The following is a 16649-nucleotide window of genomic DNA, read 5'->3' as shown; positions in this document are numbered from 1 at the left end:
GATAAAAATTCCTATCGGCAACATCTCTTTCTAATAACTGCTATTTTAGAATCGATCGGTTCAAAAATGGAGAAGTAATTATTTTTATTGCTAGGGAAATCAATTCTTACCTGATACTTCATAGACTTCACGTTCAAATATTGGCTCTGTGCTGAATATTGACATTCTTTTAAAAACGGAATTAATTCAACGGTCTAGTAAACGGAATGAATTGAAAGATTATATAAACCGGAAAGAATTGCGCCCAATACTTTAAAACAAAAACGGTACAAATAGCAATCGTTAGTTACATGAAAGAGATTGATTACATGTTTGAAAAATTCAATGAAAAGTCACTAACGGGAGATAATTCAGTAAAACACAGAGTAAATATGACTTAAATTTAAATGTTATACAATTAATTTTCAACGAAGCAAAAAACAATGTACAAATAAGGAGATGTTGTATGAATGCCAATGAGACAACTATCCACCAAGGTTCAAATGAAGGAGATGTAATTTAAAACAAATATAGAAACCCGTACAGCCTTTGACAATGACAAACACCTACCGTATAGTCCACATTTAAGGATCTCTGTAATGAAAATAAAATATGGAACATTCAATTGAGAAACTTACGGCCTAATATATAACAAAATAATTTATGAAAAACAAATATGACAGTCATGAACAAATGACATCCATGGACTGAATACTCTGGTCATGGTACAGTCACATAAAGAATATGGCGCGGTTAAAGATTTAAGAAAGCGCACCCCCACCCACCCCCACCCCTAAGGTCAAAAAAGATTATGATACAGTGTTGAATTTAAGCGTGTTTTACTATTACTGTAGCAATTGAATTTAAGCGTGTTTTTTCTATTACTGTATCAATAAATGTTTCATAAGAAAATGTGAATAAAAAACCAGGAGTTTTGAGGTTGGTTTAAAGATTCTGATTCGAAGAGGAATTATTTGGCTAAAACATGTAAAAACAAACCGTTTATTCTCGGAAATTATTCAAACTATTTCAAACTACAATAGTCTGTGTTTCTCTATAAATAACGTATTTAGCTGTGTTCTTCAACGGTTAATTTCTCTTGACGAGGAATTTAATTTTAAAATATTATTTTTTGTCGTTCTCTTGTATATTTTAAAAGAATCAAATGAAGGCAACATTAGTTTACCGCTGTTCGGAAGTCATAAATCTATATCGATTGAGAAAGACCAATCGGGGTTACAAACTAAAACTGAGATAAACATCAAATATATTAAGAGGAAAACAACGAAAAAATATAAACACAAACGTACAACAAAACCCAACGATAATGTAACCCACAGAAAAGAGCCGTTACTAGGGACAGTCAATTATTGTTTTATACCGTCTGTTGCACATCTTCGCTAGCCAAGGGTTACGATCCACTCCCGTAACGGGAGTAAACGGGAGTGGATCGTAACCCTTTGCTAGCGAAGATGTCTGTTGTACTGCATATATAAAATATTGACATAGATGTTTAATAGAAATATGAGTAAAGGTATAATGTATTTTATCGAGGCGGTTTCAGTAATCGGAGCACTTGTTAATATGTAACTATCAATGATTGTTTTTCATGAATACAGTATGTGGGTTTTTTTCTCTCTCTACAGTCATCACATTATATTTCTTTCTTTGATTTCAACAATGACATATGTATTGTTTTAAAGTATAGTGTTCTCGATAATGCGTTGCTATGCCGAACAAAATGCAATGAGTAAATTGAAAAACCTTTTTTAAATGATAAAATCTACTACTAAAAAAATGTGTGCTAAGCTTGCTTAAGGTCAGTGGCAAGTATTTCATATAAATTGAGAACCTGGCCAAGATCAACTTTTCTAATTTGACAAGAACAGTTTGAGGAATGTTTGACAAGAAACTAATACACAATTCATGTATATAGCTGAATAAATCTTTTTTATGTACTGAAATACACCTACACTTTTTACAAATTTCAAAAAAATGTTCTTTTTGGTGCAGGAATAGTTTAGCAGCTTGATAACACTACTCGTCTAATTTTGTGAAAAGGCTTTTCTTGAATAATCCGAAAAATCCTAGCTCTAGTCAATCCAATGCTCTATACTCCAAATGAAAGACAGTAGTAGACATCATCAATAAATAAGTATGAATGAGAGCGATAAAACAATGATACATATATCATGTCATGAATTGATTGTTTTACGTGAAAAATTTATAAGGAAATGCATTACAAAATGATTTATCAGTTTTAAAAAAAATATATATAAACCAATATCGATATTCATAATCCATATTAATACATTTATTTACTTTGTAAGTTCAATTCTGTTCCATATATATACAGTTTGACGCAAACAGGACATCATAGAATTCTGTAGATGGGAGATTACACATTGCACGATTTCTATCCTTAACTAACGTTCTCAACTCTGAAGTAAAATTAAGCAAAATGGATATTCGTTCAATAACACAGATTTATTTTGAAATCTCTTTAAGGTTGAATGTGTTTATTGCACCATTGTTTCACAGGCACTTGTCTCTGAAAAATATCAGGGATACATTGAATTATCTAACAAAATGAAAAAGAAATAAAATAGAAAAAAATATTTTCTAATAATTGGCACCTTACTCTATAATAGCTTTGTAACTTGTGGTTGTGTTCGTATTTGGTACGTGTTATTTTCGTCAAGTATTAGCTTTTAGGAAAATGACTTGGCGCTAAACAAATTAAAATGAAGGCACGGCTTAACAATAGATTATTGAAATATTGAAATAAAATAAGCCCCATTAAAAATTGAAAATGTTATTTGAAAAACAGTGTGACACCATGTCTCCGAAAAAGGTCTTGTATTTGTGACATTTCTGCAAGTTATCGATAAGAATGCTTATTTTGATCAACAATAATGCAATAAACGTCATTGCAACCTATTGTACCTAAATTGGTATTCATTAAGTGTTTGGTTAATTGTCTACTCATTCGAATGAGAATCTACCAGAAACGTACGGCTTAATTGAACAGTTACAATAATTAATTCTCTAAGTTCAACATTTCTGGAGATTAAATGCTGGTGTTTTGAACCTAATGTCAATATGAGGGAAGGTTTGTGTTTCAATTAATGATATTTGACGAAGATGTGCGATTGCTTTTGATGTCTGTTTTATCGACAAGGTTTGCTGAATTTTGCACTGAAATATTACTTGTTGTGTACGGATCTATTTTTTCTGTGAACTGGATGTAAATGTATATTAATTAATTGTATATAACATGGAAGTTGTCTGGTAAAAGCACGATTGTGTCACAGGTTTAGAATGAAATGTTCATTATTGAAGGAGAAATTTGTTCACATCTCTCCCGATGCTCGTTATCGGTATGGATTATCACTTGACGAAAGACAAAAGCAGGGCAAATTGGTAAGGTGATATTTTTTCTTAATATATTTTTTTAAAGGTCGTCTCGGTTTTCATTTTATTATTGTGTTCGTCAGGATGGAAATTAATCCGTCTAAAAGGAAGAAAAGCACCCCAATACTAACTTATAATGTTAACAAAATGGTTTAGAGAGTTCCGAATCTGAACTCAACAATGAAGAACCTAAATTGTCTTCACAATCACAATAACTTAATTTGATACCGAATTAAATGTTGGGATTTGTTAACCATATATTTGAAATGAAGACAATAAGCCTTCATATTTTCAATGAACACTAGGAAATAGAATTCGGTCTTAATTTTTCAGATATTGGAAATCAGAAAATATCATGTTATTTTTATTTTGAATCTGAAAGTAAAAATTTCAACCAAAAACTACGACATAAATTGTCTATGAAATGATATAGTTAGTTCTGAAATGAATGAAACTTGATATTCTTTTTTAAACATGACCGTTTGTGGTTTTTTTATTTGGTGGTGGCCTGCCAGCGAGTAAACGAAACGCGCTTCTGGAGTACACATATTTAATACTGGTATCTACGATGAGTTTAATTACAACCACTTAGTCGAAGCCACGTGCACTGCTGGAACGGGTCAACAATGTCGTTTAAACAGGCATCAAAAACCGTTGAAAAGTTTCGTCAAATATTTTTTATGGAAACACAAAATTTAATGCGAAAAGATATAAAGCTAATAATTTAATAATCTGAATTTGTTTTCTCTTGTTATTGGAGCGTCACTGGTGTGATTTGTAGAAGAAACGCGCGTTTAGTGTACAAAGCTTTAAAACTGATATCTATGATATAAGTTTAATTACAATCGGTGGGTCGATGTCACGTGCCCTGCTGGTGAATGTTTTTCCCCCGAGGGTATAACCATCCCAGTTTTCAGCACTTCTGAGTAGACATTAATTATCATAGATACGGTCACTATTATAAAACAAAACCGCTTACAAAACAATAAGATTCTAGAAATACTGTAGGATTTTCTTCCCTGTGTTCATATTTATCATAATTGTATATGACAGAATTTTTCAGAATTTTGTGTCCTCATTGCTTTTCATCTTCGTAATTTATTTGGCCTTCAACATTGTTTGAGTTGTGCCTCTCTTATTATTGTTTTGTAGACGAAATGCGCGTCTGGCGAACAAAACTTAATCCTGATATTTATGATGAGTTTATATACATTCACATGGCCGATGCAATGCTGGTGAAGGTTTTTCCTCGAAGACAGCCTATAGCACTGCTGTCTTGAGTTATCATTGATATGGTTATAATTATAAACTAACTGCTAACAAACTGTGAAGTTTTACAAATACTAAAGATATTCTACCTAAGTGAAAGATTTACTTTTGCTGTGTTTTGTAAAACCTTTGTGAATTTTGTGTCCTCAATGATCTTCAACTTCGTTCTGTCACGTCCATTTGCATACTGTTTGGCACAAATTTTGCACAAGAAATTAAAACAACAATTAATAGCCGAATTGGGTACACACTGATATTTGTTTTTTATCTTAAGAGTGAAAATATTTTAAAGTAAGAGAGATTTGTTAATGGTAAAACTTTATATTTTTAGGGCTACAATGATGGGGATGAATGTTCATTGGAAGATCACTACTTAGGTGCAAAGGACACTGACAGTATGCCGTTAGGTCAATCTCAAGCACAGATTTATAATCGCAACGCTGACAAAAAAATACAAAGAAACCTAAACCAAAAGAAAAATGGATCCAATGACACCAGAACATTGGTACGAAATGATTAGTGTTTCCCTTAAAACCGTGTTATAAATACACATACATTTATTGTGTTATAAATACACATACATTTATTGTGTTATAAATACACATACATTTGTTGAAGGCAATCCCATGTATATACATGGTACGTAATGATTAGTGTTTCCCTTAAGATCGTGTTATAAATACACATACATTTATTGCAGGCAATCCCATGTATATACATGGTACGTAATGATTAGTGTTTCCCTTAAGATCGTGTTATAAATACACATACATTTATTACAGGCAATCCCATTTATATACATTCCTTAAATATATAGCTGTTCGAAGGAATTTGTCATTTGTGTCATTAACAAGAAATCCACCCAATAACTGAAAATACCTTATTAGTGGATACTCGCAGTTAAAAACTAAAAGAATTTAACCTAATGATTTAAAGGGGCACTAGCTCAATTGCACTAGCTGTCAAATTCGTGGTCACCAATTTGACTCAAATTCTCATATTTTATTTATAATTATGCAAATCATTTATCAAAACTACCAAAAGTCTAAAATAAACAGTTTACAGAGCATGGGGTAGATAATATGTAGGTTCGTTTCATGTGTATTTTAGTCCAGACGCCATCTAATTAACTATCGATTTGACCTCAGATTACCATATAAGCGATGTAAACACGAATAAAGATATGAATAGATTAAACCAACACGTGCAATTGGATTTTTTTCAAGGTCTGTTTGAGTTTATTTTATAGATTAAAAATATATTTTTCTCATTGTTTTTTACCGTATAAAATGATTTTATATGGATCGAATTCACTTTCATTGTTGACATTCTTTTTCTTTAAATAACCAGTACACGTACCATGCATGCGTTGCCAATCTCTAGCAAGGGGTTAAATTGGAGTTCAAATGAATACGAATTTAATGAGGTCGACTATTTCACTTGCAAGTGAATGAGTAATTATCAACGTTTCTTCGCTTAATTTGACAAAATTGAACCATTTTGGCTGCTAAAAGTGATTTATTATTTCATTACTTCACTTATATTATTGATTGAACAAAAAAAATCTTACTTTAGTTTTTAATATATCTTGTAACTAATGCCCCTTTAAATCATGTCACTCTGAAGAGTCAATCGCTTTCTTCAGACATACACTTAAGTCATAAATCAGTACAGAAAGATACAATGTTGTACAATCCAATACTATTTTTCATACAATTTTAAAGTAAAAAAAGTGAATTAAAAATTATAATTTTTCTTCAATAATTGAATGTCCCTTTTGTATCGCTTTTCTCTTTCTCTGTTTTTCATCATAAAAAGGAACAGACCCATTGTTTTATTGGTTGGCTTAACAATTATCAGGTTTTCTATGTTGTACCCTGTGTCACTTTAAGTCGATATGAGAATATTAAAGTCAAAGATTCCTTTTACTCATACCTAAACGCTAATAAAAAGGTCTAGACACAGCCAACTCACGAAAGTTTTTTTGTAACCAAAATAATATATGCAAAAGAGCATTACAAAAATATTAATACTGATATTTGACAGAATAATATCTTGTAAGCACTGATAAATGTTGTTTCGTGGATTTATAAAACAGTTTAACCTTTTAATAAAAGCCGAAAAATTTGGCATTCATTCCTGTACCTGGTATCTATGATAAGTTTGTTTACCAAAATGAAATATTTTGCGCAACACTAAAATTGCTTTTTATTCCTGTCGAAATTTAATAGCCATGGTTAATTCAAGTTCCAATTGTCAAATTATCTTTTTAGCATATTTTGGTTTATTAAGAACATAATTATTTTTGAATTCAAAAAGAAAATGAAACATTCTATTCTGAAGAAATTTTGAAATTGATATAACTAATATGTATTCTGAAAATAGGATAGAAAAAGAGGTAAAAGTCCATATAACCCACCTATGAGAAAACCTAAAAGATCACCACAAGCTACAGAATTGACGGACAACAAGACCTTAGAAGGTAGGTTTTCATATTGGATAAAAAAAAGTTGATGCTGATGTGTGATCAACATTATAAAAAGTAAAAAAAAGGCAGCAGTAGAATGCCGCTGTTCAAGAGTCATATTAAGTCGATTGAGAGAAAACAGATCCGAGTTACAAACTGAAACCAAAGGGAAACACATCATCTATAGAGTAAATGTTATTAGTCTAATTGAAAGTTGGATAAGTAAACATTTTGAAGAAAAACAATTTAGTAGTAATTTTTTATCATTAACAAAATAATCATGTTACATTTGTAAGTTTTGAAGATGACAATCAGAAAATAATTTTGAAAAATATGTACCTGATGAAATAAATATAACTTCATCACGTAAATTCGTCATTAGCACTTAGTTTGCTAAAGAAGCATCCATTATGTTTTAACGTCTTGTAACAGATAGGCAGTCGACAAAATAAATAAATTCGACAAAAAAATAAGTTCGACAAAAAGGGAATGAAAACCTTGCAGTAATAACAGTAATGTTTTAAATTAGTTCAGTTGTTTTTTTATGTTTTAAGGAAGAAAAACAGAAAATGCAACCGTTAATGCAGAGGATAAAACGATGCGTTTGATCAGCGATAATGTGTCTGAATACAGCAGACAACGTATGCGCGCTCTACAGATGAGTTTACGTCACTACAGTAACGTGGATGGACGGATTACAGTCAAAGAACTTAATTTAGCCTGTCAGGTTAGTATTTTTTTACCATTATCAGTAATCTAATATTTCAGGAATTCAGATGACTTTTAATAATGATGATAAAACTCACTTTGACAATTGACTTTTTTTAATTTTTGAATTAAAATAAAATCATTTGCAACCTTCACAATATTTGTTCGTATTTTCTGAGACTTCTATAGTTGTCTCAGTTCTTATTATTTTTTGTTTTATTGCATATCCAGAATCGTAAATTATAAACTTTTTTTCGTCAAATCATTTATGTTGATAACATTTTGTTCGTATTACTTTTACTCAGGATAACGCTATTCAGTTAAACAGCAGAGTAGTACAGATTCTACAAGGAAAATTTGAAGATCAACACGGAATAAATATAGATAAACTGTTTCACTATCTATCAGAAGCACATTCAAGATCTGGTGAGTATCATGGACGGATTCAAATATCATATTATGTCCACTCTAAACGTGAATATAAGTACAACAATGCATTTGCAGCTTTGGTAATTTCAAAGCAGTTTGGTTGCTCAAAAGTAAAGCAAATTAAAATATTTGACATACTTGATGGGCCACTTCATTCCTTTAGATTATTTATTAAATACCTGGTCAGGTTTAAACACTCCCCTTTTTTAACAACAAAAGAATATTCTTCATTTTCCGACTGCATGTTACAATTAGTAATAATCAAAGACAACAACCTAATGTTAACCCGCTCATTTTGTCTTCAAAAGACTTATCAGTGATGATGAAATCAAAATAGTTAACATTCTAAATAAAGTACGAAAAGTCGAAAAACATTGAAGACTCTAAATGATGAAAACATTGGAAAAAACACTAAATATCAAATAAATAATTCAACTTTTAAGTAATGTTTTGTTTTTCAATTCTCTAGGACGCGACAGTGTCATGGCAATGCATTTAAGAAATGACCTAGAACCTCACATGGACACCAATCCGGAAGAAAAAGATGCAGATTTACTACGTAGACTCGAGGAATTATTAGTGAAAGACAATACCTTCTTCGATATCGAGGCTTTGAGACTGGCATTCCAGTTGAAGGATAAACAGAAAACTGGAAAAATATCAAATGATGAGGTAACCAAATGGTTTTACACTCGTCATGTGTGGGGTCCTCTATAGGTTGCTATTCTGTGTGAGCTAAGGCTGTGTGTTGAAGACCGTAATTTTACTTATAATGGTTTATTTTACAAATTGTACCTTGAATAAAGAGTTGTCTCATTGATACTCATACAGTCATACCACACTATCTTATATGTACGAATTGTTTGAACTATCAGAACTTAACGGTAGTAGTTTACATAACCATTTCTTGACTCCCAACTCATGTTAAAAATATCAAAGACATTGTGTTTTTTTAACGCCAAACACATGTTACGTCTACATAAGACCCATCAGTGGCTCACGAATCAAAATAGTTTGAAGACAAAATCAAGTACGATGTTAAAGAGCATTTAAAACAAACAATTCCAAAAACCTGTGGCAAATACGACTAAGATAATCGCCTGCAGATGATAAAAACACCGGTAATGTTACGAATACTTCACAACTTATCAACAAAAGATTAACAGACACGAGCACATTAATAATATTTCATTTCCAATGAAATTGCTGAATACTTAGATGGTGTTTCACTTTGGGTCCGTAACGTCGACCGGCATTGGAAACGACCAAGTAGTTTTAAAACTTATCAAATTGTCTAGGCTTATTATATTTTGTACATCAGACAATTCGAGCAACGAGTATGTGGACGATGGTCGCCATTGTAATAAATACATATGAGGCATTACAGGAATCTAAATACGGTCTTCTGGAGGTTTAGCATGCAATTTAACTAGGTTCAATCCACATTTGTCTTTCTAAAAATGTCCTCTTCCAAGCCAGCAATATGGCAGTTGTTATCAAATAGTCGTTTCTATGTGTGTTGGCGATTGATTTTGTTGCACTTCGGTGTTCCTGTTATTCTCTTGTTTTACTCTTATAGATGATGTGTTTTTAATCGGTTTCGTTTTGTAGCCTGAATTTGTTTTCACCCAATCGATTTATGACTTTTGAACACCAGTATACTACTGTTGCATTTATGAGACTTTGTAAATTGTATGAAGTTGGGAAAGTAAAAGAGTGTTGACAGGGTTAGAACTTATCATAACATGCAAACATCCCGCGTCTAGTGATGAAATATTTGTCCTATACATCATAATAAGAGTATGGAGTGTTATCATTTTAATTGTTATTGATGTATAGTTTTTTTCATGATAGGTATTTGAAATCGTTGCCTTGAAACAACAACCATTGTACGGAGCTCTTCTTAAGGCATTAGTAAAACGATGTGATCTGGACAACCATAATATTGTAAGGTAAATGATAACATTGTTTAGATGAAAAAAATAAGATATACTATTTACTATATAAAATCTCTATGGTAAATTCGTGAGACATTCGACGATAAAGGACTTTAATAACAATTGGCAATAGATACTGTGCACATTTCTTAACCTGGTTCTGATAGTTATCAAAAGTACTAGGATTATAATTTAGTACGCCAGACGCGCGTTTGAAATCTGCGGTGAATTGATTTCTTTTTGTTTCGTATTTGTCAAATTAGTATTCGAATGTATATTTTCTTTTATAAACGAATGGAAAAGGTTAATACAGTTCTGTAATAATACGCTGATAAATGTGGGGGATTCAAATGTATACTCTCATATTTTGTTAACAGCTGGCCAGAGTTTTTAAGCTTCCTGGAAAAAGCACAGAAAAATGCATGGAGAAAGTATCCTGAAATGTCTTCCTTACCAGAGTTAATGAAAAGTAAAACTCCCGTTGTACCTGAGGCATCAGATATGCTTTCTAATCAAACTAAATCCAGACTGGTAAACAGACTTTTAAAGAAGGTAGAAAGAATTCTCTTATATCCTATGTGTATCATAAAAAATAAATAATTCTTTGTGTATTGTGAAATTTGAAATTTGTTCTTGAAGTTAGGTTTAAATTTAGCAGGTGTAAGACAAAGCATGCATACCTTTACAATTTTCATTTCAAAACAGTAAACCCAACATGAAATTTTTGATATTTTAGAATTTCCTCGGTGAAAATGAATAATCAATATTCATCAAGTGCCAATGAACAAAAATACACCTACTCATGGTTATCAAAGTGTTGCTTAGAAAGAAATATTGAAAAGTATTGTCTATTAAATGATAATCATGCTTTTAAAAAAAATGTATTTCGACAGATTTCATCGACTTTTTTTAAAAACCAATCTATGTACACATATGAAGATACCTGTATCAGCAATTTAGGGTAGCTCAAACACTACATGTATAGGGTAGCATGATTTAAGTTTTGTATGAGTAAGACTGTTGTTTATGATTGATTTCCTAGAAAGGGAGTCGACTCTGAATTGCAGTATATTGGTACTTATTTCCAAAAAAATCCTAAATCACTTTGTTTTAGATTTATGAGTTTGACTGTCCCTTTGGTATCTTTCGTTATAAAAAAACTAAAATGTCAAGTTTTAGAAAAGGACATATTTCACTCTGTTAAACCAATGTATAGCTTGGTTGCTATTGCTCGCAATTATCTTTTGAACTTCAAATGCATGATTGTCTATATCTACAAATCGTGAAATTAACTGTGAAGGTCGAGTAAATGCTCAACTTTAATGACAAACAATATAATACATATTTTTTGTTGTCAACTTTCCATTTCTATTTAGTGTCATTTCTGCAGAACCTCCATCAAACGTTTAATACTTATATTTCCCAGTTGATACGATATCATAGAATAACTTTAGAACAAAATACACAGTTAATGTGAACCACTTGTCGATGGTTCAATCCCGTCTCCTTTTCACATCACTCACGCTATTAATGAGTGCGAATTCTCACCGGGACTTTTTTTAAATTAAATTGTGCAAAACGACAATAATTTTGGGGCTTCTTATTCTTCATGAGCAACTTAGTTGACCATCAGTATCTGATTGGGTTTGTTTACCTTAAATTTTCAGTTTAAGTTAAGTGTAAACAGATGGTCTGTATTTTTCATCTTTGTGTTGTCTTTTAGAGCTCATGGTTTTTATTGCCCCATGGTATCTTCTGCTATTTTCCAACATTATTTCTACGTGTACAAACCATTAACATTAAAAAGTGACAAACATGGGTGGATCATTTATGATGCACTAACTGCACTGTAAGTCTGGTTCAAGCGGCATGGCATTTATTTTCTTCAGGGATCTATAAACAGAGCTGCAAATCTGAACAAAAAAGAAAAATCAGTGGAAGAAAATAAAGAAAACGAAACAAAAGAAAAACTTGCTAAACATGAAGAGACGGAAGAACAAAAAGAAAATGAGAAGAGTAAAACGTTACCACAAAAAGAAAATCAGGAGTCAGAGAAGAAAACTACGGAGGAAAACCCAGAAGGTATATAATTTGAAAGATGCCATTATTTCAGAATTTTGATGTTTCTCAGTTATGAGATTCATGTATTATTAATGGTATTTGTCGATCTTTATTTATTGTCAGTCACTCAATAAGTGTTAATTTTCTATATGCAGATTATACTATGCGCGTTTTAAGTGTTGTTTTAAGAGCACCTATGCACATTTGTATTGTTTAGATACACAGAAACCAGCGCTTCGGAAGACACCATCTTTATTGAATACTTTTAAATCATTAATAGCAGGTATTGTATAAGAGTTTTAATGATTATGCTTTGTAAAATTGTATTCGTAAATGCAGCACTGTACTTTGTATATGTTATTCCCAAGGCTAAACAAAAATATGAAATTCATGTGTGGTTTTTTATTGAATGCCAAGAAAAGGCATAACATAATCATTATTTTAAAGTTTATAATATTGAAAATTTGTGACAGTTGACAGGAGTCGGAGATACACATTGATAATATTGATTGATTGATTGAATTGAGTTTTACGCCATTTTTAGAACATTGAAAATAAAATACCACATGCATATCTTATTTTTTCTTTATTCATGGCTTGCCTTTTTGGTGTACGTATTGAAACTTGCTTGTTAATATCATAAAACATCTATGTCCCTGAATGTTCCCTCATATCATAAGCTACATGTGTCATAAGTGCATATAATTGTATGATTAATTGAATTAGGAAAATGCTTGAGATGTTACTGTACAGCTTTTATTTAAAGTTATTAAAATTTAAAAGATATTTTTTTTCAAAAAATTCAAAAGATTTTTATATCCAAAACCTGAATTACGTTCAAAACAGCAGCTCTTTATTTCAAATGAGAATGGTAGTATAAATGCAGATTTAAGAAAAAAGCTCAATATATCCTCCTTTTTCCATAATATTATTAACATTGAATTGGTATTTAGGTCAAAAGAAGGTGGAAGAAGAATCGGAAGAAAAGATAGAATTGAAAGAAAAGAGTACTGAAAAAGAGGACACGAACTCGAACAAAGAGGAAAAAAAGAATCAAGAAAAAGAAACTAATCAAAACATAGACCAGGAGGAGAAAACCGAGAATGATAAAACTCAAGAAGTCAGTCCAAGAGATATAACTCTGGTTAAAGACACGGATAATTCTATGAAAAACTTAACCGACGATTCTGGAAGTAATGAGAACCAGACAGAGGTCTGTCTTGAAAACCCTCAAACTGATGATATTACTGACAACGTGGAAGAAAAGGAGAAAGAAGTTCCAAATTGTGAGTTGATCTGATATCATTGAAGCACTATTTTTTTACTCAAATCAGTAGTTTAAATGGGATTTCCTTCTTTCGAATCAATATGCATCCAAATAGAAAGGAATGGCAATGGGAGATGAATCTATTTATTGGAACTAACATATTAAGTTTGAATAAAATAGCAAACGAACATTTTCGAAATAACCTTTGTAGTGCAAATAAAGTTAACCAAACACTATATCGAGAAAAAAAAACATATGTTGCCGAAACTGATGTCTAATAAAGGCATATTTCATTTAACGCATTTTTTTAAAGTTCAATTACAGGCACGGTTAAAATTAATGAGAATTACTTTTTTTATTTAGCAACAATAAATGACAGTGGATGCTCAGATGGAGATAATCTTACTTTAACAAAAAATGGGCATACTATTGAATTTTCTAAGCCAGTTGGATACGATACTGAAACGGTAAAATTAGAACCTCCTGAAGCTCGGCTTAAGCTTGACTGGGTGTAAGTAATATTCGGCTTTAGCTTGACTGGGTGTAAGAAATATATTTTCAACAAGCATTTGTCTGCAGTAAATAATTAATAGATAATAAGACTGAAAATAATATATGTTTATTATCAATTCAGAAATTAAAATATTAAAATAATATAAAATGGTTATAAAATAAAATGATATATTTACTGTTATGGAAATATAAAAAAAATGGCTAATTATTTTTATATTGTTCATTGTAATTGTGATTTCCTTGGAAAATTGATAATTCCCATTTACATCAGAAATATACCATTTGTAAAACAATTACTTAACATTTAAGTACCAATTGAATTTTAGGTATGGCTATCGTGGAAACGACTGTAGGAATAACATACATGTTTTAGCCAATGGAGAGCTCGTGTATTTTATATCTAACATTGTTGTTTTATATGATAAGGAACATCATAAACAGAGGCATTACAAAGAACACACAGAATACATCAAATGGTATATTTGATTATTTGATTATTTGTTTATTTGGTTATAATTTTTTATAAACAATGTTATGGCCATCACCTGTCTGGTGCCACATTCTCATTTATGTTGTATATTTGGAGACAACAATCAGTTCTTTTCCTGATTAAGAAGAAAAAAACTCTTGATTTTTAGAGGTTAAATTAGAGGTCAAATCAACTGCTTTAAACTAATCAAAAACTGAAATATAAAGAATAATTCTAGTTCGGTTTTATATTCTTTTGCGTATATATAATCAAATTTTACCAAAACAGGTCAATCACCTAAAAGGAGAACAACTTAGAAACCTTTACAAGTTAAGTTTATTATGGAGGATTTTCTTATTTAAAAAATAGTATACCACGCGGCATTATGCTATAAATGCAGTTGTACAAATGTTGATCTGGTTTTTATAATAGTCAGTACAGACAACGATTCTGTTATCTCAGATGTTTGTAAAACCAACAAATTGGTCTTATTTGGCAAACAACCTCTAATAATATTTGAATTCATACATATAGAATATGAATATATGTATGTGTTTAATGTAACTGGGTAATCAGCCATCTCGCCGATTATGGCAACCGAATTATCAAATACAGGCAACAATACAGTAGTATTCCGCTGTTCAAATGTCATAAATCTATAACTTCTTCAGATTGTGGTAACATAATTGAAGATTAAAACAATGTGTAACACCTTGAGAACAAAAAACCCATGCATTGTTTATCTGTAATGAATTATACTATTTATGAAATAAACTCATCATAGTTACCAGGACTAAATTTTGTATAAACGCCAGACGCCCGTTTCGTCTACAAAAGACTCACCAGTGACGCTCGAATCAAAAAAAGTTAAAAAGGCCAAATAAAGTACGAAGTTGAAGAGCATTGAGAACCAAAATTCAAAAAAGTTTTGCCAAATCCAGCTAAGGTAATCTATGCCTGAGGTAGAAAAGCCTAAGTATTTCAAAAATTCTAAATTTTGTAAACATAGAATTTATAAATATAACCATATCAATGATAATTCATGAAACGAAAATGACGCAGCCCATTCTGAAATTTTGAGTATATTTGTAAATCAGTCGTTGATGTACATCAATCGGAATTCTTCATCTGTTCATTTTGCAAAATACTTGAAGGCGTCCAAAAATGTAAACTCAAATATAACCTGAAATTTAACATAAACAAACACATCATAGTTAAGTTGATTGAATTTTTTTATTGCTTCAGACGCCCGTCTCGTCCGCAAAAGAACCATTAATGACGCTCCAATAAAAAAATAGTAAAGAAAATTATAAAATACGAAGTTGGAGAGCATTGACAACCAAAGCAGTTTCTCATGCTTAATTTATTTACAAGATGCTGATTTTTTCATTACATTTTATTTTTGGTTTTATATTTTGTTCAATTATCTGCTGCCTTCCTCCAAATTAAATCGCTAAGTCTGATTTTAAAGTTCAGTAACCACCAATAACGATAACTAAATTGAAGTATACAAGTCTTAAATTCTAAAATAATTTAATTTTATGGTATCTTTAAACTTAATAATAACCAAACACAAAATTATACGGTACGGCGAACCGCGATAACAAAATTGAAGTATAAGTCTTAAAATCTAAAATCATTTGTGTGAATTAAGTTATATACACAATTCCAACACAACACGTTAAAATACCATTTCACTATGTCGACAACACATTAATCTATATAGTTATATATTCAAATAACGAAGATGAATATACTTTTACAGTATTGCCCTTCATTCAAATGGTGTTACAATAGCTACTGGACAAGTATGTTCTAAACATAGACCACATAATAAGGTAAGAAATATTACACAAATTGAAATATTGTATTGCTTAACATACCTTTTCATTCTATGTTTAACTGAGTTTCAACTGAATCGTAGTATTCAGTACATTGATTTTTAACAAGCTATAAATAAAGGAGCGTACAATTTCTCACCCTGTTAAAAATATAGAATTTAAGAAAAGTTGCAAAGATAATTGGTTTTTAATTTTATACGTCAGAAGCGCGTTTCGTCTTCAAAAGGTTTAGATGATGATAGAATAACAAAAGATAAAAGCATAAATAACGTACGATGTTTGTTCGCATGGATGA

At 30.9% G+C, this 16649-nt stretch overlaps 1 protein-coding gene across 1 annotated transcript in view; it reads left to right on the top strand.

Annotated features, from left to right (window-relative positions):
• The first annotated feature begins 3309 nt into the window (after window positions 1-3309).
• Window positions 3310-16649, top strand: part of LOC134716798 (echinoderm microtubule-associated protein-like 2) — a 29427-nt gene continuing 16087 nt past the window's right edge. Inside the window, exons 1-13 of the mRNA XM_063579805.1 lie at window positions 3310-3402; window positions 4994-5167; window positions 7048-7144; window positions 7684-7856; window positions 8143-8263; window positions 8736-8938; window positions 10121-10218; window positions 10581-10755; window positions 12093-12285; window positions 13218-13550; window positions 13895-14042; window positions 14371-14520; window positions 16279-16351. Of these exons, the coding sequence (XP_063435875.1) occupies window positions 5060-5167; window positions 7048-7144; window positions 7684-7856; window positions 8143-8263; window positions 8736-8938; window positions 10121-10218; window positions 10581-10755; window positions 12093-12285; window positions 13218-13550; window positions 13895-14042; window positions 14371-14520; window positions 16279-16351 (1872 nt within the window). The 5' untranslated portion in view covers window positions 3310-3402; window positions 4994-5059. The remainder of the gene's footprint in view (window positions 3403-4993; window positions 5168-7047; window positions 7145-7683; window positions 7857-8142; window positions 8264-8735; window positions 8939-10120; window positions 10219-10580; window positions 10756-12092; window positions 12286-13217; window positions 13551-13894; window positions 14043-14370; window positions 14521-16278; window positions 16352-16649) is intronic.

Source organism: Mytilus trossulus, chromosome 4 (genome assembly GCF_036588685.1).
Source record: "Mytilus trossulus isolate FHL-02 chromosome 4, PNRI_Mtr1.1.1.hap1, whole genome shotgun sequence".
Classification (NCBI taxonomy): domain Eukaryota; kingdom Metazoa; phylum Mollusca; class Bivalvia; order Mytilida; family Mytilidae; genus Mytilus; species Mytilus trossulus.
Note: the sequence above shows the minus strand (reverse complement) of the source record. Positions and strands in the feature narration are given on the sequence as shown.